Below are 23,964 nucleotides of genomic sequence, written 5' to 3'. Positions count from 1 at the left end.
TTCGTAAGGTATACAAAAAATGACATTATCAAAAGAAAAAGAAAAAATCTTAGTCAAATACTGGGCTGGGTTTGAAATTCCATCAGAACACCTGATGAAGGCTGGAGAGTACTTCAGCCAGAACATTGTGGCAACTTCAAACAAGATGAAGACACCTATCTGTCCATTGTAAATTAATGTGTTGTTGTTGACGATGACCAAGGACATCATGTGGGAGAAGATGAGGATGCATCCTGTTGTAACTGACCGATCAGGTGTTAACCAGTTGAGCATGTCTCTTAGTGGCTGACGATATGTGCATCTCTGGTCACAAGCAGGGGTAGTGGAAGAGCATCATAGCTATGTGTTGAGAGAACTTTCGGGTTTGAATAATTCACCTCTGGAAACAAGGGTGTTTTGCTCATCATCCTTAACTCTTATTCAGGGACCTTATGAGTGGGATGGGCTGCTAGGCCTGAAGAAAATTCTGACTAGGCCCCCACCTGCAAGGTCATGAACTGTTTGTCTTGATATGAGGTCACTATATCATGCACATATGGTTGTGATGCATGCTCCTGGTGTACCCTTATCTGAGGGTAGTCATGATGGGTATATTGGGCTTCGTATACTTGTACCCCACATCAGTTTAATGGCATGTGCTACTCTTTCACTTACTAATAATGGTATATGGATTGAGAATAGAACCAATCTGTATAGCAATTGGTATCTTGGGAATGATGTTGACAAATACATATCCAAAAGCCAAGGAATTGAAAATATGCCTCGTATTCCCAAAATGGCTTCACTAGGGACTGCACACATTGTTTTTATCAGGTACTCTAGATCAGGGATGTCAACCTTTTTCAAGAAGCAGGCTTCCTCAGACATGGTTCATTATTAGGCAGGTTGCACCACTAGAAAGAAATTCAAAGTAATTTTCCGTTAGGTATGCCATTCAGAAAATTGCATGGATCACCATTTGCTCATGACTGCTCTATTGGAAAGGCTTTGTCATGATTGTCATTCAGGGACCTCTGAGATACTGGGATGGGAAAAAGAAGGCATCCTCTAACCAGGGACTTGGTCCAAACCTTTGCAATGGAATCAACTTTACAAATAAAGCCTAAAAATCAATTGGTTATGCTAGCCGAGGTGATAGATTTAGTTTATCATTGATGTAGGCCATGGTAGGATTAGAATTCAAAATAATAATAATTATCATCCTTATTTAAAGTTTATTTTCCATGATGGCATGGATTGGATGGTTTGATGGTTTGACAGGAATGGTTAAGGCCAAGAACTGTGCCAGGTTCCATGGTCTGCTTTGACATGATTCTACAGTTGGATGCCCTTCCCAATGCCAACCACTTTGCAAAGTGTACTGGGTGCCATTTATGTAGTACCAGAACTGACAGGCGTCACCAAGCAACTTGCAAGACAAAACTCCTCAGCTGGGAGGGGGGGAAGCAGACTGGGCTTTTTGCCAGTCAAGAGATTAAAGATTAAAGAGGACTCGAGGATAAGTATCTTGCTGCAGAGTGGATAAATGGATTCCCCAGACAGAGCAAGATTAACACAGCACATCTTGGTTGATGCTCTACTGATTTTGCTAGTGTTTCCCTTTAAACTGTTACTCAATTTTATTCTGTCCCAAAAGGATGACTTCAACAGGATTTGAACTCAGAATGTAAAGAACCTGAATCAATACTGCAGATACTAACTTTTGCCAAAAAATTATGTCTATTTACATTGGTCCAAGACCAGAAATGTTTGTTGGAAGCAGTGACGGCTTTAAATTAATTTCATTATTTTATTGATGTAACTTTTTGTTGACCGCTGGAGGATGAGAAATCAAAGGCGACCTTGGCAGGATTTGAACTCCTCTTGGCCATTCGTCCCCTCACCCACAACAAAATATAAAGTTTTTTTTTTTTTTAAACTTCCTTTGTTTATCTCATTTGTATGCTTTGAGTATGCATGCATGTCTGTCTGTTTGTCTGTCTGTGTAAATATGTAAGCATTTCTATTTGAAAGGCTGTTTGCACACACACACACACACACACACACACACACATACACACACGCGCATACACACATGAACACATGTGAGTGTGTGTGGGTGTGTGGGTGTGTGTATTTCTGTGTGTTAGTGTGCCTACATATTACATATATGTATGTATGTGCTTGTGTCACTGTTATATCATTTCCTCCCCTTTTGTCTCTCCCCACTCCACCCATGCCAACCTCAACTTTTATTTAATTATTTTTATTTAGCAAAAATCTTCCTAATTTAATGTGACATTAATGTCAGAGGTGGTGTTTTAACTGTCGACTGTGTTGTTGTTATTGCTGCTGTTGTATCATAACTAGACTAACTGTTGTCGTTGTTGCATTTGTTTAGCTGTGGTTGTGATTGCTAGTTGTTGGTGTTATTGTTCTTGCTGTCTGTTGCTATTGTCATAGGTTTGCTCATTGTACAGGTTCTTGTCATTGTTGCTATTGTTTCTTGTTTCTCTTGTTTAATACTATTGTTGTTGTTGTTGCTGTGTGTTCCAGTGAAAATCAAACAAACACCACAATATCAAAAATCACTCTAATAGATTCTAAACTGTGGCACCACCGAAATGAAGAAGGGGCCTCTGCTTCTACTGAGCTGTTTGGTTTTATGCCCCACCCCCATTGAGCCAATCCACATGACTATGTTGTCCTGCATCCAATCATCATCATCATCATCATTGTTTAGCATCCATTTTCCATGCTGGCATGGGTTGGATGGTTTGACTGAGGACTGGCAAGCCAAGAGGCTGCACCAGACCCCAATCTGATCTGGCAAGATTTCTACAGCCGGATGCCCTTCCTAATGCCAACCACTCTAAGAGTGTAGTGGGTGCTTTTTATGTGCCACTGGCACAGGAACCAGTCAGGCGGGCCTGGCATCAGAACAGTCGGGGGTATACTTCATCAGAGTGTTGTCCCACTTGAATTTACTTTAATTTCAAAATTAGTAAAAGTCTGATACCACGTATATGTGCCCATGCAGTGCTATATAAAAGCACCCACGACATTCTGTAAAGTGGTTGGCGTGAGGAATGGCATCCACCTGTAGAAATCATGCCAAACCAGAAAAGAGTCTGGTACAGCTACCCAGCTAGCCAGCTTTGATCAAACTGTCCAACCCATATGGCATGTACAATGGACATTAAATGATGATTGTGGCACCTTGAGCAAGTGTCTTCAATTATAGCCTATGGCTGACCAAAGCCTTGTGAGTGGATTTGGTAGATGGAAACTGAAAGAAGCATCATATATAGTTGGAATTTGCAAATGAAACAAAAGATGAAAACGGGTGTGTAAAGAACAAACAGATGTATTAGTGAGAAAGTCTTTTATGTTTTGAGCCTTCGCTTTTCAACAGAAAGGAACTTGAGGAAATAAACTGGGAGAGAAAATGCAAAAAGGTTTAGTGGCTAGCGATCTATCATGGTGAATATATATATATATATATATATATATATGTTATGTATATATATATATGTTATGTATATATGTATATGTATAGTGTCGTACAACCATCTGGAGACGATGCATCCTGGGGCTAAATTACAGCAACATTTGTCCTAAACCAGGACTGCCATGTTATGTTGGCAAACAATCTTTACTCCAAAGTACTTTTGCTGAATATTTCTTGTTGTGAGATTTAAAAATAGTAATTTCCTAATTGTCCCTTTCGTTCCAAATCCTGCTGCATTTCACTTGGAATTTTTGGACTTCCAGAATCTTATTGGTTATATAAAGTTGACCAATGTTTATTAGCTGCAAATTTGGGTCCGAAAACTTTGGTTTGTATGCTGAGAAATACGGTACCCAGGCAATATATTGTACTTAGGCTGTAGTATACAATAGAGTTGATGTCCGTATTTGCGGACGTTAGCATGCTGGGCGAAATGCATAGCCATATTTCATCTGCTGGTACATTCTGAGTTCAAATTCCGCCGATGTCGACTTTGCCTTTCATCCATTCAGGGTTGATAAATTAAGTACCAGTTACACACTGGTGTCGATATAATCGACTTAATCCGTTTGTCTGTCCTTATTTGTCCTCTCTGTGTGTAGCCCCTTGTGGGTAGTAAAGAAATAGGTATTTGCTTCCACTGTGGTGCAGAGAGATTTCTCAATCTTGAACTGAGTTACACATTTTTTCAGCGTAGGAACAAAGCATTGTCTTCACTCCTTGCACTGGTTTGGTATTTAGTTTTTTGAAAAAAAGTGTCTTGTATGGCCACGAATATGGTAGCTGAATGGAGAAGAATGAAGGAAGAAGGCAAAGTTGGTCTTTGCAGGAACTGAACTTGGAACATGGGAAGATGCAACAGAATGGCACTCGGCATCTTCTGTGCGTTACTTTATTGTTTACGTCAACCGATAATAAATAACTAGGACAACCGAAAACGACGATGACGATGATCTGTGTTGTAGTTTTATAGAAATGAAACATCACTCACCTCAAACAGGATATGCTGAAACTGCAGAAATGTTTTATTCATGTAATAATAATAATAATAATAATAATAATAATAAGAAGAAGAAGAAGAAGAAGAATAACAATAATAATGATAATTGATAATAACGATGATGATGATCATCATCGTCGTCGTCATCATCATCATCAAAATGATGTTTTTAGTTACAGTTGGGGCAAGGCAAGAACTACTGAAAACTGCAAAAAAAAACCAATTTTTTTGTTTGCTGTATTTTTGTTTTGTTTTTTTTTCCCCATCAAACAATTTCTTTTTGTAAAAAAAGAAGAAAAATATATTTTTATTTAATCTTTAAAAAGCTTTGAAATTTTGTTAAAAGAACAAAAGTGAAATAAATTCTGTATTTTGTAGGAATGGTTGGAATATAGTTAGCTCCTGCTGTTGCATGAGTGCTTGTGGTGGGACTGGGGTAGTTGTGGTGGTGGTGGTGGTGGTCGTACATGTTGGTTAAGGTACTCTTTATGGTATTATGGTTTTTGTTGTTGTTATTGTTGTTTACAGCAAGTCAGCCTTGATTGGACGGATCTGTGATCAGTGGCATTCTGTCATCCTCTTGCATCTTTAGGTAACCCTGGCCAACATTTATCAAATGGGTCCCTTTCTAAGTAAGACGTTAGGGTGCAATTTGAGAGATATTTGGCTGCTATTTCTAGTATCATATACACACATTTTTGTTGGTCTGGCATTATAATAATTATGATGATGATGATGTTAATGTGTAGAGCTGATGTGTGAGGTAATGTTGATGATGATGATGATGAAGGTGGCTATAGTTATGAGAAGTGATGATGATGATGATGATGATTTTGAACGAAGTGGATAGGTTTATGGTGAAGAGGCTGATGGTGGCGGTGCCATCGCTGGTGGAGCTGCTTTATTATGAAGGACGCCATGGTCTAACAGCTGCCGCAAATCCATGAAACAACACTCCTTCTATATTCTCACAGACACTAATTAAAGGACTACACATGCACACACATACAGGTACTCTCTCTCACACATACAGGTACTCTCACATACATACACTCTCACATACAACCACTCTCACGCACATATAAGCACTTTCATACACATACATGCACATATGAATTATATATCTTGCTACTTCATGCACACACACATGTACACTCATCTACATATATATATACACACACATATATATATATATACATACATATATACATACACATACATATATACATATACATACACACACCCACATATATATATATATATACATACATATACATGCATATGTATATACATATACACATATATATATATGCAAGCATAATTTTCCACCTGAATTCATTTAATGTGAGAATTTGTACTTAGATACAGAGAATTGTATGATATATATATCATCTTTATAGGCATATGTATACACACACATGCACACACACACTGATGTATGTATATGTATAAATACATTTAAATATGTATGGATGTACATGTATAAACCTATGAATATAGATGTATATGTGTGTATAAATAAATATCGCTGTCACCATTTAGCATCCATTTTCCATGCTGGAATCGGTCAGATGCTTTGACTGGAACTGGTAAGCTGGAAAAATGTATCTGAATATATTTGTGTGATTGTCTGTAGAAATATACACAAATTGAATTCCAATATGGCATTTTACAGCTCCATCAGGGCTATTATATAAAGTGCTTCTTTACTGAGGGAAGCATTTAAATATGTGGTTGCACACACATATAGACATGCACACAGTATATATAAAAATATATACACATATATACATACATGTAGATATACAGATACACACATAACTTTCATATATATATATATATATATATATATATATATAATATATATATATATATATATATATATACGGAGATGTACTTGCATAGCAAGTGACCTGATCTGAGATCATATATATATATGTTTATCATAGGGTTGAGGAGACCTATTGAGTCAAGTACGTCGAGAGCAAAATCAAATGGAAATTGTAGATGTGATACCTGTGCTGGTAGCACATAAAAAGCACCTGTTACACTCTTGGAATGGTTGGTGTTAGGAAGGGCATCCAGCTGTAGAACCCATGTCAAAGATGAAATTGAAGCCCCATGCAACCCTGCAGTTCACCAGTTCCCTGTCTGTCAGACCATCCTACCCATACCAGCATGGAAAACAAATGTTAATTGAGGATGGTGATGATAATGATATATACACACATATTCATTTGTTTGTTTTTGTGCCTTTTTTCCATGATACTATGAATTGAACAAATATATTATTATTAAGCCATTGGTTTTACGGTGAGATGATCTTCCTGGTGTTAATCTTTTCCTGTTTTCAAATAAAGGATCTTTTATTCGGCATTATCTCAAAGACATGAAACCCACAGACAAGATATTTGTAGACGTGTCAAGAATAACACCATTCAATGTGACTGAAACAAGTGAGCAGAAGTGGAAACAAACACACACACACGACAGGTTTCTTTTCAATTTCTTTCCCAAAAATTCACTCACAAACAAAGCTTTTATCGGCCCAAAGTTGTCGCAGAGGATTTGCAGCCCAGGTTGGCACTGTGAAATGGTTGTATGAGTGAATCAAACATTTCAAGTTCTTATCTGAACTTACTTTAGGAACCAATTATTCATCTCTCGAGGAAATCTCTTTTAGGAACTTGAGGGCACAAAAGATACTTGAGGGCACAAAAGATACCCCAATTTCAGCAGCGCATATTCAGGAAAAGATGTTGTCATTGCATTAAATTATGAAATACAGACCCAACTTTGTAAGTAGGAGGAACCAAAGTGAATTTTTTGTTAAAAAAGTGTCTTGTATGCCAACAAATATGGTAGTTTGATTCAAATGTAAGGCCTATATTCATTTGAAAATTTTTTATTAGGATCCATTTAGTATTTATCTTGCTGGTGATTTGCTGTGCTTGCTGTTGTTATCGTTCTTGTTAAATATAACCATTCTTCTTTGCTTAAGTTTAGGAGGAAATGTAGTTTTAGGAATCTTAGTAAATGCATTTGGGATTTGAAAGACAGCAACATTAACCACAATATAAAATGGCCCTTTATTAGTTATGCTCCATTGTACAATACTGTTAACTTTAAATGTGATCTTTGCCTATAGAAAATTATTATATAATTACTTCAGAATTAAAATGATTAAATTGTAGAACCAGTTTTACATTGAAAAGTTCCCATAAATATAGAAAAGCATCTAAATATTTCAATAGTAAATAACATCTTAATCACAACAGCCTTTCCTATAATCTAATAAGCATAATATTTTGAAATTCTTTTAGCATACATGAATAGCTAGATAACTAAATGTTGTGACATAGAAGTTCTATGCTTATTTTTTATTCTTTCATTACCTACAACATCATCATAAGTTTAAATACCAAACTGGCTTTTCTTAGAATATTCTATTTCTTCTTAATGTTCTTTTTCTATGTATTATAGACATTATTTCAGTTCACTTTGTTTTTAGCCAGTTTTGGGTTACCTCGATAACATTGTGTAAACATAAACTTTTGGATATATTGGTTTGACTGATATTTTTACCGTTTCCTATTTCTAAATATGCTGCTACATTAGAAACGATCATTGGTAAAGTATGGTACAATCATCAACTGAAGATGTGATTTTCTCCATTCATGTTCACTTTGTTATATACACACTCATTTATGTATGTTTACACCTCCATATGTCTCTAAATCACACAAAGAGATACATATTTAATATCATGATTGTACACCTCCCACCATATATATATATATATATATATATATATCTGTAAAATAATATGTGACAATCATTCGGTAGCCAAGATAAAACTCTGAGTTTCGGATGCCTAGATGGAAATCCACACCACCATCTCTTCAGTTAGATGGTGGTGTGAATTTCCACCTCGGCATCCGAAACTCAGAGTTTTATCTTGGCTACCGAATGATTGTCACATATTATTTTACAGATAAATTCCTCTATTTACATAATATTGAGGTCTCTTTCTTTCTTTTGTTATTTTACTGTTTTTACCAATATATATATATATATATATATATATATGTATGTATATATACACACACACATATACATATATATTTTACAAGCTTTATCTGTGTTTCCCTTGATTTCAGGCAGATGCTCAGCGTATGGCAAGCAAATAGAAAACTGTGCAACATTACAAGGAGTATGGTATAACCAATTAGGTTCTCAACTAATATTATCGGGTCATAAACATGGCACTTTGGAAGGAGAATACCGGACGAGCGTGGAAGTTGAGATAGGTGATGCTGGTCATTCCCATTCTATAGTAGTAGGTAAGTACAGCACAATTCTATCTTTTAATTTTCCTTATTGTTTTATTCTTTCTTTGATATTCTCTTTGTTTCCTTTTTTTTTTCTCACGTTTTATAATTGCTAATGGCCATTATTATTGTTATTGGCAGAATTAAGATGGCAAGCTGGCAAAACGGTTAGCATGCTGGACAAAAGGCTTAGTGGCATTTTGTCTGTTTTGAGCTCAAATCTCAGCAGAATCCTGAGCTCAAATTCTGCAGAGATCAACTTTGCCTTTTGCGCTTTCGAGGTTGATAAAACAGGTACCAACCAAGCACTGTTGTAATCGGCTTCCCCCTCCCCTCTAAAACTGTTGAACCTGTGCCAGAATCATTGAAAGGTGGTGAGCAGCTGGTGGAGATATAGGCATGCTGAGCAAAATGCTGAATGGCATTTTGTCTGTCTTAACGTTCTGAGTTCAAATTCCACTGAGGTCAACTTTGCCTTTCATCCTTTTTGGGGTCGATAAAGTAAGTACCACTTAAGCCATTGGATTAATGTAATCAACTTCTTCCTTCCCTCAAGATCAGCTGATCCTGTGCCGAACTTTTTAATTATTGCTCTCGGTAGAATTGTTGGGGCTTTCACACAAATACTTAGAAGTTTTTCTTTTGACTCTTTGCATGGTGAGTGATTGGCAAGAATCATTAGATTGTTGGAAAATGCAACATGGGCAAAATGCTTCTTGGCAGCATTTCATCTGTCTTTAAGTTCTGAGTTCAAATTCTGCCAAAGTTTGAAGCTTTTATTGTTATTATTATTAGTTGGAGCTGCGGAAGTCTCGTGTTTTATGAATATTAATGCTATTTTGATGGCAGACAAGAAATGAAATACAAGCAAGAGAAAGTGAGGGAGAGAGAGAGAGAGAGGGCATCTTTTAGTTTCCCTCTTTCTTTCAGTTATGAAAGTCACTCCTGAAGCTTTGGTTGGTCGAGTACCATAGTAAAAACCACTTACTCAAGTTACCCATGGTGACTGAACCCAAAGCCACATGGTGACTGAACCCAAATTCACATGGTTACTGAATTCAAAGCCACATGCTGGCTGAACCCAAAGCCACATGGTAACAGAACCCAAAATCACATGGTGGTCAATCTCAAAGCCACATGGTGGTCAACCCTAAAGCCACAGGGTGGTAAATCCCAAAGCCACATGGTGACTGAACCCATAGCCACATGGTGCTGAATCCAAAGCCACATGGTGACCGACCCCAAAGCCACATGGTTACAGCATAAATTTCCTAACCACACATCATTCTTTAACACAGGGACACATGTGAATTTCTTGAAACAGAATGCAAATATTTTCATTATTTGGATAACGAAGCATACATCATCACAGGCATTGATGGATTTGAACTTGTGACCATCTATTCAATAATTCACTACATAAGCATACAGTCAGCATCATTAACATCATTAACTGCAGCCAGGTGCTCTTCCTGTCGCCAATCCTTATCTGTTTTCAAGCAAGGTAATATTTATCCCATGGCCAGACATGTTTTAGTGGAAGATTGGAAATGAATGACACTGCATGTATGACAGGGACAATCATTTACAGCTGCCTTGTGATGTCGAGACAAGGAGGCACAAGCACACCTGTGTATGTATATGTTTGGCCTTGGGGAAAATATTACTAAGCTTAGAAAAAGGTGTGGTGGGCACCGGGAAAGGCACCTGGCAGTAGAAATTCTACCTCCACTAATTAGGCTTGAGCCATGCAAGCGTGGAAAAGTGGATGTTAAATGATGATGATGGCACACACACACACACACACACACACACACACACATGCACATACGTGCATGTGTGTTTCTTTTAGTTTCCATCGTCCAGATTCACTCACAAGTCTTTGGTTGATCCAAGGCTGTAGTAAAAGACATTTACTGAAGGTGTCACACACTAAGGATTGAACCCAGAATCCTGTGGTTGGGAAGCCAACTTCTTATCACACTGCTGTTCTTGTTTTAAAGTCAAACCCTGGCAATTATGGTAAATATATTAATCCTTTAATATATGTTGCTATCTATTTTGTGGGATACGAAAGGTTTAGTTCATTTTTAACTTTTAAAACCCAAACCAAACAATAACAAAGGAGATCTACTGCGAGCAGCTTGAGTGGCTTAAGTCAGTGCTAGAAGAAAAATGACCATCTTTGGTTTCAAGATGAAAAGTGTTCATCCATCAGGATAATGCTTGGCCACATACAGCGAGGATGACATTCCAAAGGCTGGAGCAGTTTGAATGGGAAATGATGCCCCACCCACCATACTCACCAGACATTGCTCCATCTGATTATCATTTATTCTGCAGTTTTCAAAATCTTTTGGATGGAAAAAAATATGAATTCCATAGATGAGGTCAGAACATTAGTGGAGAGTATTTTTCATCACGGACAAGTGAATTTTGGCAGAGGGGCCATGCAAGTCTACCAGATAGATAGGAGAGCATTGTAGAAAATTAAGGAGAGTACACTTTGAAAAATGAAGCATGAAAAAACTGCATTATTTATGGGATGACCCAATATATATATATATTCACACACACACAACTCACTTCTTTCAGCTTCCATCTACTGAATCCATTTACATGGCTTTGGTCAGCCTGGAGCTACACTAAAAGCTATTTGCCCAAAGTGCTGTGCAGTGGGCTTGAACTCAAGACCACCAATATTCTCCAAAGCAATATTCTCAGCCATAGCACCACATCTACACCATTGTTTGCATTTCATCTACTTCCTATTTTCTTCCTTTTTTTTTTTCAGATATTTTTTTAGAAAATTTCCCAGCTTGTTTCTAAATTTCACTCTTTCCATTTTCTGCTATTTTTAAGTTACGAGAGTGTCAAAGTTATTTTCTCTTTTTTTTATGTCTTTAGAGAAAAAATAGGTTTGTTCTGGAAGACAGCTTTAGCTACAAACATTGCCTCTGTCATTGTCTAACATTGTTCCACCGTGTTTATACATACACAAGCTATGTACCGCAATAACTGAGAACACCCAAAATAAAATGTCTACCAGTCCGTTTAACAATCTGTCTGTTTGTCTTACCAGCTCTTTATGGATCTGTCTGTCTGTGTGTTTGGTCTGCATACCTGTCTGTATACCTGTCTGTATATGTGTCTCCCTAGTTATATCATCAAATGAGGTAGTTTGGGGGTGAAGTATTGGATGGTGGAACTTTAAAGAGATTTGCTGTGTAGGTCTTCTTTGGCACCTTCTTGCATTGTTCCAGACTTACACAACAAATCTCTTTAAATGCATACACACATATATAAATATATAAACACACACACACACATGTATATCTATCTATCTATCTATCTATCTATCTATCTATCTGTCTCTTTGTCTATCTATCTATCTATCTGTCTGTCTATCTGTCTATCTATATCTTTATCTGTCTGTCTGTCTGTGTGTCTGTCTATCTATCTCTTTATCTGTCTGTCTATCTGTTTGTCTGTCTGTCTATCTACTTGTCTGCCTGTCTGTCTATCTACTTGTCTGCCTGTCTGTCTATCTACCTGTCTGCCTGTTTGTCTATCTACCTGTCTGTTTGTCTGTCTATCTACCTGTCTGTTTGTCTGTCTATCTACCTGTCTGTCTATCTACCTGTCTGTCTGTCTAGCTACCTGTCTGTCTATCTGCCTGTCTGTCTGTCTGTATGTGCTGGCATGGGTTGAACAGCGTGTCATCCACTTTATAGAGAGTACTGTGTGCTTTTTTTATGGGACATTGGCCCTGGTGAAGTCACTGAGTGACTCACAAGATCTCCCAACTGAAGAGGTGGGTGTAGTGTTGACGGAGGTGGCTTTATGCCAGGTGATGAGAGCTTAAATTGTAATATATTCTTATTTCTGTCTATCCATGAAAGAGAGAGAGAGAGAGAGAGAGAGAGAATTGATTCTTTGTATTTATTTGAATCCTGTCCATTTGCCAAAGTCAGACTACCGGAACCCTTTACCGTTCTAGCTAGCGTTTGAACTTGGTTGGGAAGCCTTGCTTCAAACAGTAAGATTTTATAAAACATTTTAGTTCCATGAATATTCCTGGTTGCTAAAACTGATGCCTGATGTCCACCAGTTTTCAAAGATGGTTAAGATGGTGGCGGAAGTGGCAGGAATTCTAATGAGTGGCGGGGAAAAAGCATTATATATGTGTGTGTGTGTGTACAGCAGTGAAATGGATGTAATTCTTACTTCTTTATCATGCTATGCCCAAGAATTGGTCAGATTCTTGTAAGATCCAATAAAGATTTATTGGCATGGAGGTCGTTAGTTCATCTCACCAGCTTCCTTTTCTACACCTATCAGGTGATATATACATGTGTGTGTGGTGAGGGAGGTGAAAATGTACCTGGGTGTTCACTGGATGTGTCAGTGAGTGTATATGTGTGTTGATGTATGTAGATGCACAGAAAGGAATTGAGTAGTGGATCAGTTTAAATGTGTGTGTGTCTGTGTAAAAGGGAAAGATAAAGCACGTATGTATATAAATATGCATACACACACACTCACTCACACACACACACATGTTCACTCACTCACATACACTCATATATATTGTTATCTGTGTATGTAAATATATATTAGGGAGAGAGAGAGAAAAGGTAAGCTACACATACACGTGGATATGCTTGTATATCATCACCATCATCATCATCGTTTAACGTCCGTTCTCCATGCTAGTATGGGTTGGGCGGTTCGACCGGGGTCTGGGAAGCCAGGAGGCTGCACCCGGCTCCAGTCTGATCTGGCAGTGTTTTTACGGCTGGATGCCCTTCCTAACGCCAACCACTCCGTGAGTGTAGTGGGTGCTTTTTATGTGCCACCGGCACAGGCGCTAGGGAGAGGCTGGCAACAGCCACGATCGGTTGGTGTTTTTTATGTGCCACTGGCATGGAAGCCAGTCAAGGCGGCGCTGACATCGGCCACGTTCGGATGGTGCTTTTTGCGTGCCACCGGCACAGGTATCACAACAACAATTTCCATTTGATTTTTGATCTTGATATATATATGTGTGTGTGTGTGTGTGTGTGTGTGTGTGTGTGTGTATATATATATGTATATATATATGCTTGTATATATATAGATCTGTGCATGCATATATAAATTCTTGTGTAGCCTAGTTACACTTTCCCTTTTGTTGCATACACATTAAAATATACAAATGCCTCATTATAAATTCATTGTATGTTCTGTTTTTTTTGTTGTCTTTTTTTGTGGCTGACGTGACAATGTATTAATACGCCAAGGTATGAACAAAGTGATGGACTACTTTGTGTGTGTGATTAACTTCATAATAGAGTCCCTTCATAATGACCCTCTCTTATTATTCTACCCCAATCCATTTTCTTTTTTTCTTTCTCTTCAACAAAGACTTTTTTTAAAGAAAATCCACCAAGACCTCCCCAAAAACATCTTTATCTTCCTTCACTAGATGGTTCTGTTATTTACATTATTTACATTTGACGGATATTTTTCCTCATCTTGTTTGTTGTTAACACAACGTTTCGGCTGATGTACCTTCCAGCCTTCATCAGGTGTCTTGGCAGAAATTCGTTAACAACAAACAAGATGAGGACAAATATCCGTCAAATGTAAATAATGTACATAATTCCTCATCTTTTAGATATAGAACTGATATAAGATGGTTGCTTTTATTCTATTTGTATACATGTGGCTGCTTCCCAACCACATGGTTCTGGGTTCAGTCTCTTTGCGTGGTTCTTTGGGCCAGTATCTTCTACTACACCCTCAGGCTGACCAAATCTGTGTGGATTTAGGAGATGGAAACTGAATGAAGCCTCTGTGTGTGACATGTAAAAGACACTCATTACACTCTGGAAGACTTATCCAGCTGGAGAGGCCAAGCCAAAACAGACTGGAGCCTGGGGCAGCTCCCTGGCTTACCACTCCAGTCAAACTGCCTAACCCATGCCAGCATGGAAAATGAACAGTAAATGATGATGATGATGATGATGGTGTGTGTGTGTGTTTCTCCCCCACCACTCCACTGTTTGTGTGTTTATGACTCTGAGACTTAGTGGTTCGGCAGAAAAGATTGATAAAATAAATATCAGAAATTTTAAAAAACGGAATAAATACTAGTATTGATTCGGTCAACTAAAATTCTTCATAAGTCTGTGGCCCCAGCATGGCCACAGTCTAATGACCGAAACGAGTGAAAGATAATAGCTACATATTTTACGATTTTTTGAAAATTCAAAATATTTTTGCTTTCCCTTTATTTAATAATTAAAAAAAAATTTTTATTGATCTTTAAATACTCCCCTGACACTTCTAAGTTACCTATTTTGCAATGATTTTGTATGTAGCTGTATCTTCTTTGTGAAACAATAACAGAAACAACAATAATAATAATAATAATAATAATAATAATATTAACATTAATAACAATAATAATAATCAATAAAATTAATATTATAAGTAGCTATTTAAATAATTACTAGTTTTCGTTGTGGATGAACTTGGCTCTACACTACTTGAAAACACCACTATGCGATATTACCATGAGATTAATTCAATATGTATAGTTATTCTCTTTTTAGCTAATTGGGTAATTATATCGAATTTATATCGATATATTTAATTTCCTCCCATGCTATGGCTGGAATTTTTATACAAAAGCTTACGATTTCTGAAGTGTTTCTTTACATATGCATGTGTTTGGCGTTTCTGCACACTTACACGTGTGTATATATATATAAATATATATACACTCTATATATATATACACACATGTATGTTTGCACTTAAGTTTTGCTGCATCTATATAAGGAATTATATATATATATATATATATATATATATATATATATATATATATATATATATATATATCTTTTTGTATCCATTATATATATATTTTCGTCACGATTGTCTAGCTGTAATATTATTAGATTACCAGATCTTTATATAATTTCCCATGTGTGTAATAAGTTATAGATAAGCTAAATGTTACGTAATTGCGTGTTTGAAATGAAATGGTACACAGAATACGGACTGACTGAGAATCAGATATTGGAATGGTAGAATTTAAAGAAATAGGTAATATTATTGGATATGTTGAAAAACCAGGCCTCTTAAAGTCAGAATAATATATTTCAGATATAAATATATTCATTTATGTCTAACGTTTTATATATAGATGGTATATAAATACATATATATAAATATATGTATTTATATATTTGTATGTATGTATGACTGTATGTATTTATATACATACACAGACACACACATATATATATATGTATTTATGTATGCCTATGTATGTATTTACATGTATGTATGTGTATATATATAGTATATATATATAATATATATATATATATATATATATACACACACACATACATGCATACCTGTAAATACATACATATATATATATATATACATATATATATATATACATACATACATGTAAATACATATATATATGTGTATGTGTGTGTATGTATTTATATATATGTGTAAATATGCATGTATGTTTGTGTGTGTGTTTGTGTGTTTAAAAGATTGAGCTGCTTAAATTATATATTAACGACTATTGGATGTGTTTATAGTATTTCTTGAATTTAAGAAGATATAAGGGGGTTGAGTGCACTTTATTGTATTATCTGTCATGGGAAACAGGTAGAGCCGTTTGCTTTAATAATTTTGATTTGCACTCCTCAGGTTCCAAGTTCAATCCTAATGCCTGTGTGCCATAGCCCTAAGTTGATCGGTCTGCGTGTGAAATTAGATAAACAGAATCTCTGGAAGTCTTCCAAATACTCTTTGCTTACTCCTGTGCAATAAACCAATTTGTTGCCCTGTTTAACATCAAGATGATTGAATGACACCTGGATGCCTTTTGCAGGTGTCACTTGGTTGCCTTGGAACATTCTCTGATCTGGCCTTCATTTCAATCTGTTGATGTCCTGTTTTTTCTTGTTGCAACACGTGTCATGTCTCCTTGTCCTGTCCCACCTGACCCAGGTGTATGCCAGCATGGAAAGATGTTAAATAGTTATGATGATAACATATATCTACACACACATACACACACACACACACACACACATATATATATATCATACATGGCTATATATCATACATACATACACATATGCATCATGTGTGCATACACACATATAGCCATCACAGGCAGCTGTTGTTATTCCAACTCTCATGATGCTAGTCAGTTAACTCAAAGCACTGAGAAAGGCAAAGTCGACCTTGGCAGAATTTGAACTCGGAACGTAAAGACAGATGAAATACTGCTAAGCATTTCAGCCAGCGTGTTAATGTTTCTGCCAGCTCGCTGTCTTGAGAGATCAAAAATAATGTAAGCAAACTGCTGTGACCATCACTAAACTCCTAAGTGTCTCCATGTGTGACCATTTCAGCAGAAATGGCTGTGGAATATCTTGTCTTTTATCTTTTACTTGTTTCAGTCATTAGACTGTGGCCATGCTGGAGCACCGCCTTGAAGAATTTTTAGTCAACTGAATTGACTCCTGTACCTTTTTTCTTTCAAAGCTGGTACTTAATTCTGTCAGTTTCTTTTGTTGAACTGCTAAGTTACAGGGATGTAATCACACCAATATCAGTTATCAAGCAGTGGTGGGTGACAAACACCGGCGCAAAGACACACACACACACACACACAGTGAGCTTCTTTCAGTTCCCATCTACCGAATCCACCCACAAGGCTTTGGTCAGCCCAAAGCTACAGTAGAAGACACTTGTCTAAGGTGCCATGCAGTGGGACTGAACCTGGACCCATGTGGTTAGGAAGCAAACTTCTTACCACACAGTCATGCCTACACCTTTACATATTCAGCTTAAAATCATTCTGAAACAACATTTTGTGGAAAATTTTTCCAGTGTCTGTGAGCTGTCGTCAAGCGACAGGCCTTCCTTAATGTGTTTAAAGAAACAGTTAACTACTCTCATATTGAAAGTTATTGTTGATGAGTCATGTGATTTTAATTACTGGACAATTAATACATTCCTGTACACAACTGCTAATTATTCTTACAGAATGCCCATGAGAAACCTGCTGTGCACATGCTAAAGAAATTACTAAATGGGAGCAACCCAGATAAAAAGTGAGACTTAAAGAAAACATCGACAATCAGTGCTGCCATATCGGATGATAATAAAATGTAAAGAGAATAATGAGTTGGCACCTTAGCAATTATATTTTGTGCCAAAAATAACAAACCTCTGCAGTAATTCTTGAGAAAAATGTAATTACTTAAAAGTTTGAATTCATGATACTGAGTAAAAAACTTCATTATTGTAGAAAAATATCTGAGCAAACCAGTATCAATCACATGTTTGTTTGTGACTTATACTGAATGAGATGAGAAAAGAAAGCCTTATTATACTCTGATGAAAACCCCTTTTCAAGAAGATTTTGAATCATTCTAGAGTGTAATGTGGAAGATGAAAAGAGGGACTTCAACCCAAATGCGTTGTGGTAATTGATCAAGTAGTAGGGTGCCAAGAGCACCATCCGAGCATGATTGTTGCCAGAGGGCACCATTTGTACATGATCGTTACCAGCGTCGCCTTACTGGCCCCTGTGCAAAAAGATTCAAGCAAGGTCATTGCCAGCAATGCCTGACTGGCCTCCGTGCAAGTGGCACGTAAAAAGCACCCACTACACTCTCGGAGTGGTTGTTAGGAAGGGCATCCACCTGTAGAAACTTTGCCAGATCAAGATTGGAACCTGGTGCAGCCATCTGGTTCGCCAGACCTCAGTTAAAATCGTCCAACCCATGCTAGCATGGAAAGCGGACATTAAATGATGATGATGATGATGATGAATGGTAAAATGTAGACTGTCAGCTCTGAAAGTTTTACCATAATAGGAAGGCAGCTGGAAGAGACATAATGGGTGGATACTGATACATGAGGCTAACTTGCCACAGAAAGTCTTTAACCCTTTCATTACTGTATTTCTGTTGAGATGCTCTGTGTTTCTTCCAATTATTTTAAATACAACAAAGAATTTAGTAAAATAACTTGGTTATCATTCAGCTAGTGTTAGGAACATAAATTGTGACTCAGGTTTGATGGAAGATTTGAATTCAAAACTTATGGAAACAAGACATTTATACTAAAGAGCCAGAGCCGGTTTCAGCCAGATTGTTAACGAAAGGGTTAATGTGTATCTTCAAAAGAATTACAGAAGATTAGCTTGACATACCAAACTGGGTTCTTGTAGCATGGATGAATCTTGTAACAAAGAATGAAACCACTGAGTTAGTAGAAACATTGCTGTACACAAGCTACCTCAACCAATTCCTCCAGCATCATTGTGAGTCCAAGAACATAGTGACCAATGAGCAGGCTGGTGGAAAGAAGTCGATGTGGGGATAGGTCAAAAAGCTTTTGATAAACAAAGCTGCAGTGTGTGACGAAAAGAAACACTGCCGTAACCTTGTGACTGAGACTTTAGCAGAAAGCATTCAGTTCTGTTCCCTACAAATGGCTGCTGAAATGTTTACATATCGCAAAGATACCTGCGATCTTAATTGCTGCCATTGAGAGGCTCACAAAGACTTGAGGAACAATCCTCACACAACTGAGAGTGGAAAGATCATCTTTGATGATATAAATATTTCAGTGGGAATATTCTAAGGAGATAGTAGTCTTTCACTACTTCTGTTTATTTTGGCATTAAATCCATTATCGCTTTCTGATGAGGATAGCTGTGTGAAGAAGCGTCACACCCTCGAGGTTGAGGGAACCTGTGGAAGAGGTAGACCCAGGAAGACCTGGGATGAGGTGGTGATGCACGACCTTCGAACATTAGGCCTCACCAAGGCAATGGCTAGTGACCGAGACCTTTGGAAATATGCTGTGCTTGAGAAGACCTGGCAAGCCAAGTGAGACCATAACCCATGGCCTATGGTAGGGGTGTAACCAGCCCACTTATGCATACCTTTCCTTCATTGGACACTAAACTCTGCTTGTGAAGACCTTTTGAGGCAAGTGAAATCGAAATCAAATTCAATGACAGCACCGCATGACTGGCATCCATGCCAGTGGCAGCCTTCAGATATCCTGTTGCATCTCTCAGACAGCATCTGCTAAACAACATCAGAAAAAAAAATACACAGACTTAGTGCTGGAAAGTAAAAATAATGGCACCCTGCATGTCGGCAGTGAACTTATTAGGAAGCAATCTCTTTCTAATGAATTCTGATACAAACCTAAAACAGTCAGGCTCACATACCTCAAAGAAGAGCTGGATGTGAAATGATCAGCATCTCAGAAAAAAGACGATGCTTTGGTAATGTTCCTCAAAGACGATACTAATATCAACATGAAATGCAGCCTCTCTTGGACTCACGACCACTACATCGTATTACACTTGAAACGCTGTGCATTTGCAATCGAAGAGCTGGAGATTGCTGCAAAATTCCTAATCAACAAAATAGGTAATGAAGCACCTGGTGCCAGACGATGCAACTGATGAAGACATCTGTGGAAGACATCACATGGGATGATCAGCAGCTGCCCATAAATGTCATCAAAGTACTACCACCCTATGTGACATGATGCCATCGCTAAGACGATATGCAGTGCCATTGGCAGGCGGGGGGGGGGCGGGGAGACTGTCCTGGAATAAATGAGAAACACCCTATTAGTGCATGTATGCATAAACATCAATGTCGAGGGAAGATTCCCATTGCACTAAGAGCAAACATAACAAGGTGGATATAGTCGTTTGGGAGAGGCAAGAATATTGATGTGAATATCACTTGAAGAACCAAAGAGAAAGAGGAAATAGTATGGGAGCTTGCGAGGTCATTGCCAGTGCCACTGGACTGGCCCCCGTGCAGGTGGCACGTAAAAGCACCATTTGAGCGTGGCTGTTGCCAGTACCACCTGACTGGCCCCTGTGCCGGTGGCATGTAAAAGCACCCACTACACTCTCGGCTTCTAATCTGGATTGTAAATTCACATTTATACCAGTAATACTTGGTGCAGTTGGTTTTTTTAGTAAACACCTAAGTATCAGTTTGTAAAAGTTCAGGCTTTTCAGAGAAGGAATTAAAGCAGCTACCTTGCCCATTACAAATACAATTTGTAAGTGGAACTGTAAAAATCTTCAAGACTATTCCGAAGTTCAACATGACATGGCTTTTGTTACCTCCAGTACGAAAATGCAGTTTGGTATCTTTGTTAGAAGCAAGATCTTTCCTTGTATGAAGATTTCAAATAATTAGCAGTAGAGAACATATATACACACATACAAACATGCATGCATGCATGCATACATACATACATACATACATACATACATACATACATGCATGCATGCATGCATGCATACATACATATATACATACATGCATACATACATATATACATGCATGCATACATACATATATACATGCATGCATATATACACACACACACACACACACATATATAAATGTGGTGAGCTGGCAGAATCGTTAACACGCCGGGCAAAATGCTTGGCAGTATTTAGTCTGCAATTACGTTCTGAGTTCAAATTCCATTGATGTCGACTTTGCCTTTCCTGGGGTCGATTCGCTCATCTAAAGGTGGTGCTCCAGCATGGCTGCAGTCAAATGACTGAAACAAGTAAAAGAGTAAAGAGTGTATATATATATATATATATTTAAAATGAGGGTGAGAAATTAGATATTAATTTAATAAACATCGATTTCACACCAGTGGTCTAGCATATAAAAAAACTGAAGGTTCAGTAAAATTGTATTATATACATATTAGAGGGAAACCACTATGTGGATCTATTTCTAACAAAAGGGTGTCCACATAGTGGTTTCCCTCTAATATGAATATAGCGTCGGCTATAGCCTAGTCACCCGTATAGTTAATCAGGTGATACACAAAGGAGTCATACCCAATGACTGGTGTAGCAGCATAATAGTCAACTGCTACAAAGGTAAAGGTGACGCCCTAGATACAAATAACTACAGAGGTATCAAGCTGTTGGATCAGGTGATGAAGGTTATGGAGAGGGTCATAGCCCAACTAATTAGAGAGAGAGTTAGTTTAGATGAGATGCAGTTTGGGTTTGTGCCAGGGAAAAGTACTACTGATGCTATATTCCTGGTAAGGCAGCTGCAGGAGAAATACCTAGCCAAAGATAAGCCCCTGTACCTGGCTTTTGTTGACATGGAGAAAGCCTTCGACAGGGTCCCCCGATCCCTTATCTGATGGGCAATGAGGAAACTAGGGATAGATGAATGGTTAGTGAGAGCTGTGCGGGCCATGTATAGGGACGCTGCTAGTAGGGTGAGGGTTGGAAACGAGTACAGTAAAAAATTCCGGGTAGAGGTAGGGGTCCACCAAGGCTCAGTCCTCAACCCCCCTCCTATTTATCATAGTCCTCCAGGCAATAACGGAGGAATTCAAGACAGGATGCCCTTGGGAGCTCCTCTATGCTGATGACCTTGCTCTAATTGCTGAGTCGCTATCAGAACTGGAGGAAAAGTTTCAGGTGTGGAAACAAGGATTAGAATCGAAGGGCCTCAGAGTCAATCTAGCTAAAACCAAAGTCGTAATCAGTAGGAAGGTAGACAAATCGCAAACGCCTTCAGGTAGATGGCCCTGCTCGATCTGTAGAAAAGGTGTAGGTAGAAACTCTATAAGATGCACCAAGTGTAAGCTATGGACACATAAGAGGTGCAGCAATGTCAAAGGAAGGCTAACTAGGAAGATGGTTTTTGTATGTGGCAGATGCTCAGGAACAATAAACACTGAAAATGCTCTGAGATCAACTTCCGTCACTTTCCAGGGAGAAAAACTAGAAATAGTCGATAGTTTCCGTTACCTAGGTGACCAAGTCAGCAGCGGGGGCGGGTGTGCTGAAAGTGTAACTGCTAGAGTAAGATTAGCTTGGGCAAAGTTCAGAGAGCTCTTACCTCTGCTGGTGACAAAAGGCCTCTCGCACAGAGTGAAAGGCAGACTGTATGATGCGTGTGTACGAACAGCCATGCTACATGGCAGTGAAACATGGGCCGTGACTGCTGAGGATATGCGTAAGCTCGCAAGAAATGAAGCCAGTATGCTCCGATGGATGTGTAATGTCAGTACTCATACTCGGCAGAGTGTAAGTACCTTCAGAGAAAAGCTGGACCTAAGAAGCATCAGTTGTGGTGTGCAAGAGAGACGTTTGCGCTGGTATGGTCATGTGGCGAGAATGGATGAAGATAGTTGTGTGAAAAAGTGCCACACCCTAGCGGTTGAGGGAACCTGTGGAAGAGGCAGACACAGGAAAACCTGGGACGAGGTGGTGAAGCACGACCTTCGAACTTTAGGTCTCACTGAGGAAATGACTAGAGACCGAGTCCTCTGGAAGTGTGCTGTGCACGAGAAGACCCGGCAGGACAAGTGAGTCCATAACCCGTGGCCTTCTACATAGGATGGAGCCAGCCTACGTATGCATACCTTCCCTTCTTGGGACACAAAACTCTACTTGTGAAGACCTGTTGAGGCAAGTGAGGATCAGAATCGAAATCGATCAATGGAAATTGCAGATGTGTTACCAGTGCCGGTGGCATGTCGAAACTCTACTTGTGAAGACCCGTTGAGGCAAGTGAGGATCAGAATGGAAATCGATCAATGGAAATTGCAGATGTGTTACCAGTGCTGGTGGCATGTAAGAGAACCTTCCGTTTCGCGACCGTTGCCAGCACCGCCCCGTTTCGTGTCCATTGCCAGCCTCACCTGGCCCTCGTGCCGGTGGCACATAAAAAGCACCATCCGTTCGTGGCCGTTTGCTAGCTCTGTCTGGCACCTGTGCGGGTGGCACGTAAAAAGCACCCACTACACTCACGGAGTGGTTGGCGTTAGGAAGGGCATCCAGCTGTAGAAACTCTGCCAGATCAAGATTGGAGCCTGGTGCAGCCATCTGGTTTGCCAGCCCTCAGTCAAAATCGTCCAACCCATGCTAGCATGGAAAGCGGACGTTAAATGTTGATGATGATCACAACATTGAGATTTCAATGGTAGAAACACTGCCAGATTTGACTGGGCCGAATGAAGCCTTCTGGCTTCACAGACCCCAGTAGAACCGTCCAACCCATGCTAGCATG

General features: G+C 38.5%; 1 protein-coding gene across 4 annotated transcripts in view; it reads left to right on the top strand.

Annotated features, from left to right (window-relative positions):
- The window catches only part of LOC115218420, a 182,481-nt gene that overhangs the window by 99,089 nt on the left and 59,428 nt on the right, over positions 1-23,964 (top strand). For all 4 annotated transcript variants that reach the window (XM_029788223.2, XM_029788225.2, XM_036508500.1 and 1 more), the window contains exon 3: positions 8,651-8,833. In XM_029788223.2, coding sequence (XP_029644083.1) covers positions 8,651-8,833 — 183 coding nt within the window. The remainder of the gene's footprint in view (positions 1-8,650; positions 8,834-23,964) is intronic.

Source organism: Octopus sinensis, linkage group LG13, assembly GCF_006345805.1.
Source record: "Octopus sinensis linkage group LG13, ASM634580v1, whole genome shotgun sequence".
In the NCBI taxonomy this organism is placed as follows: domain Eukaryota; kingdom Metazoa; phylum Mollusca; class Cephalopoda; order Octopoda; family Octopodidae; genus Octopus; species Octopus sinensis.
This window is presented reverse-complemented; position numbering and strand designations above follow the sequence as displayed.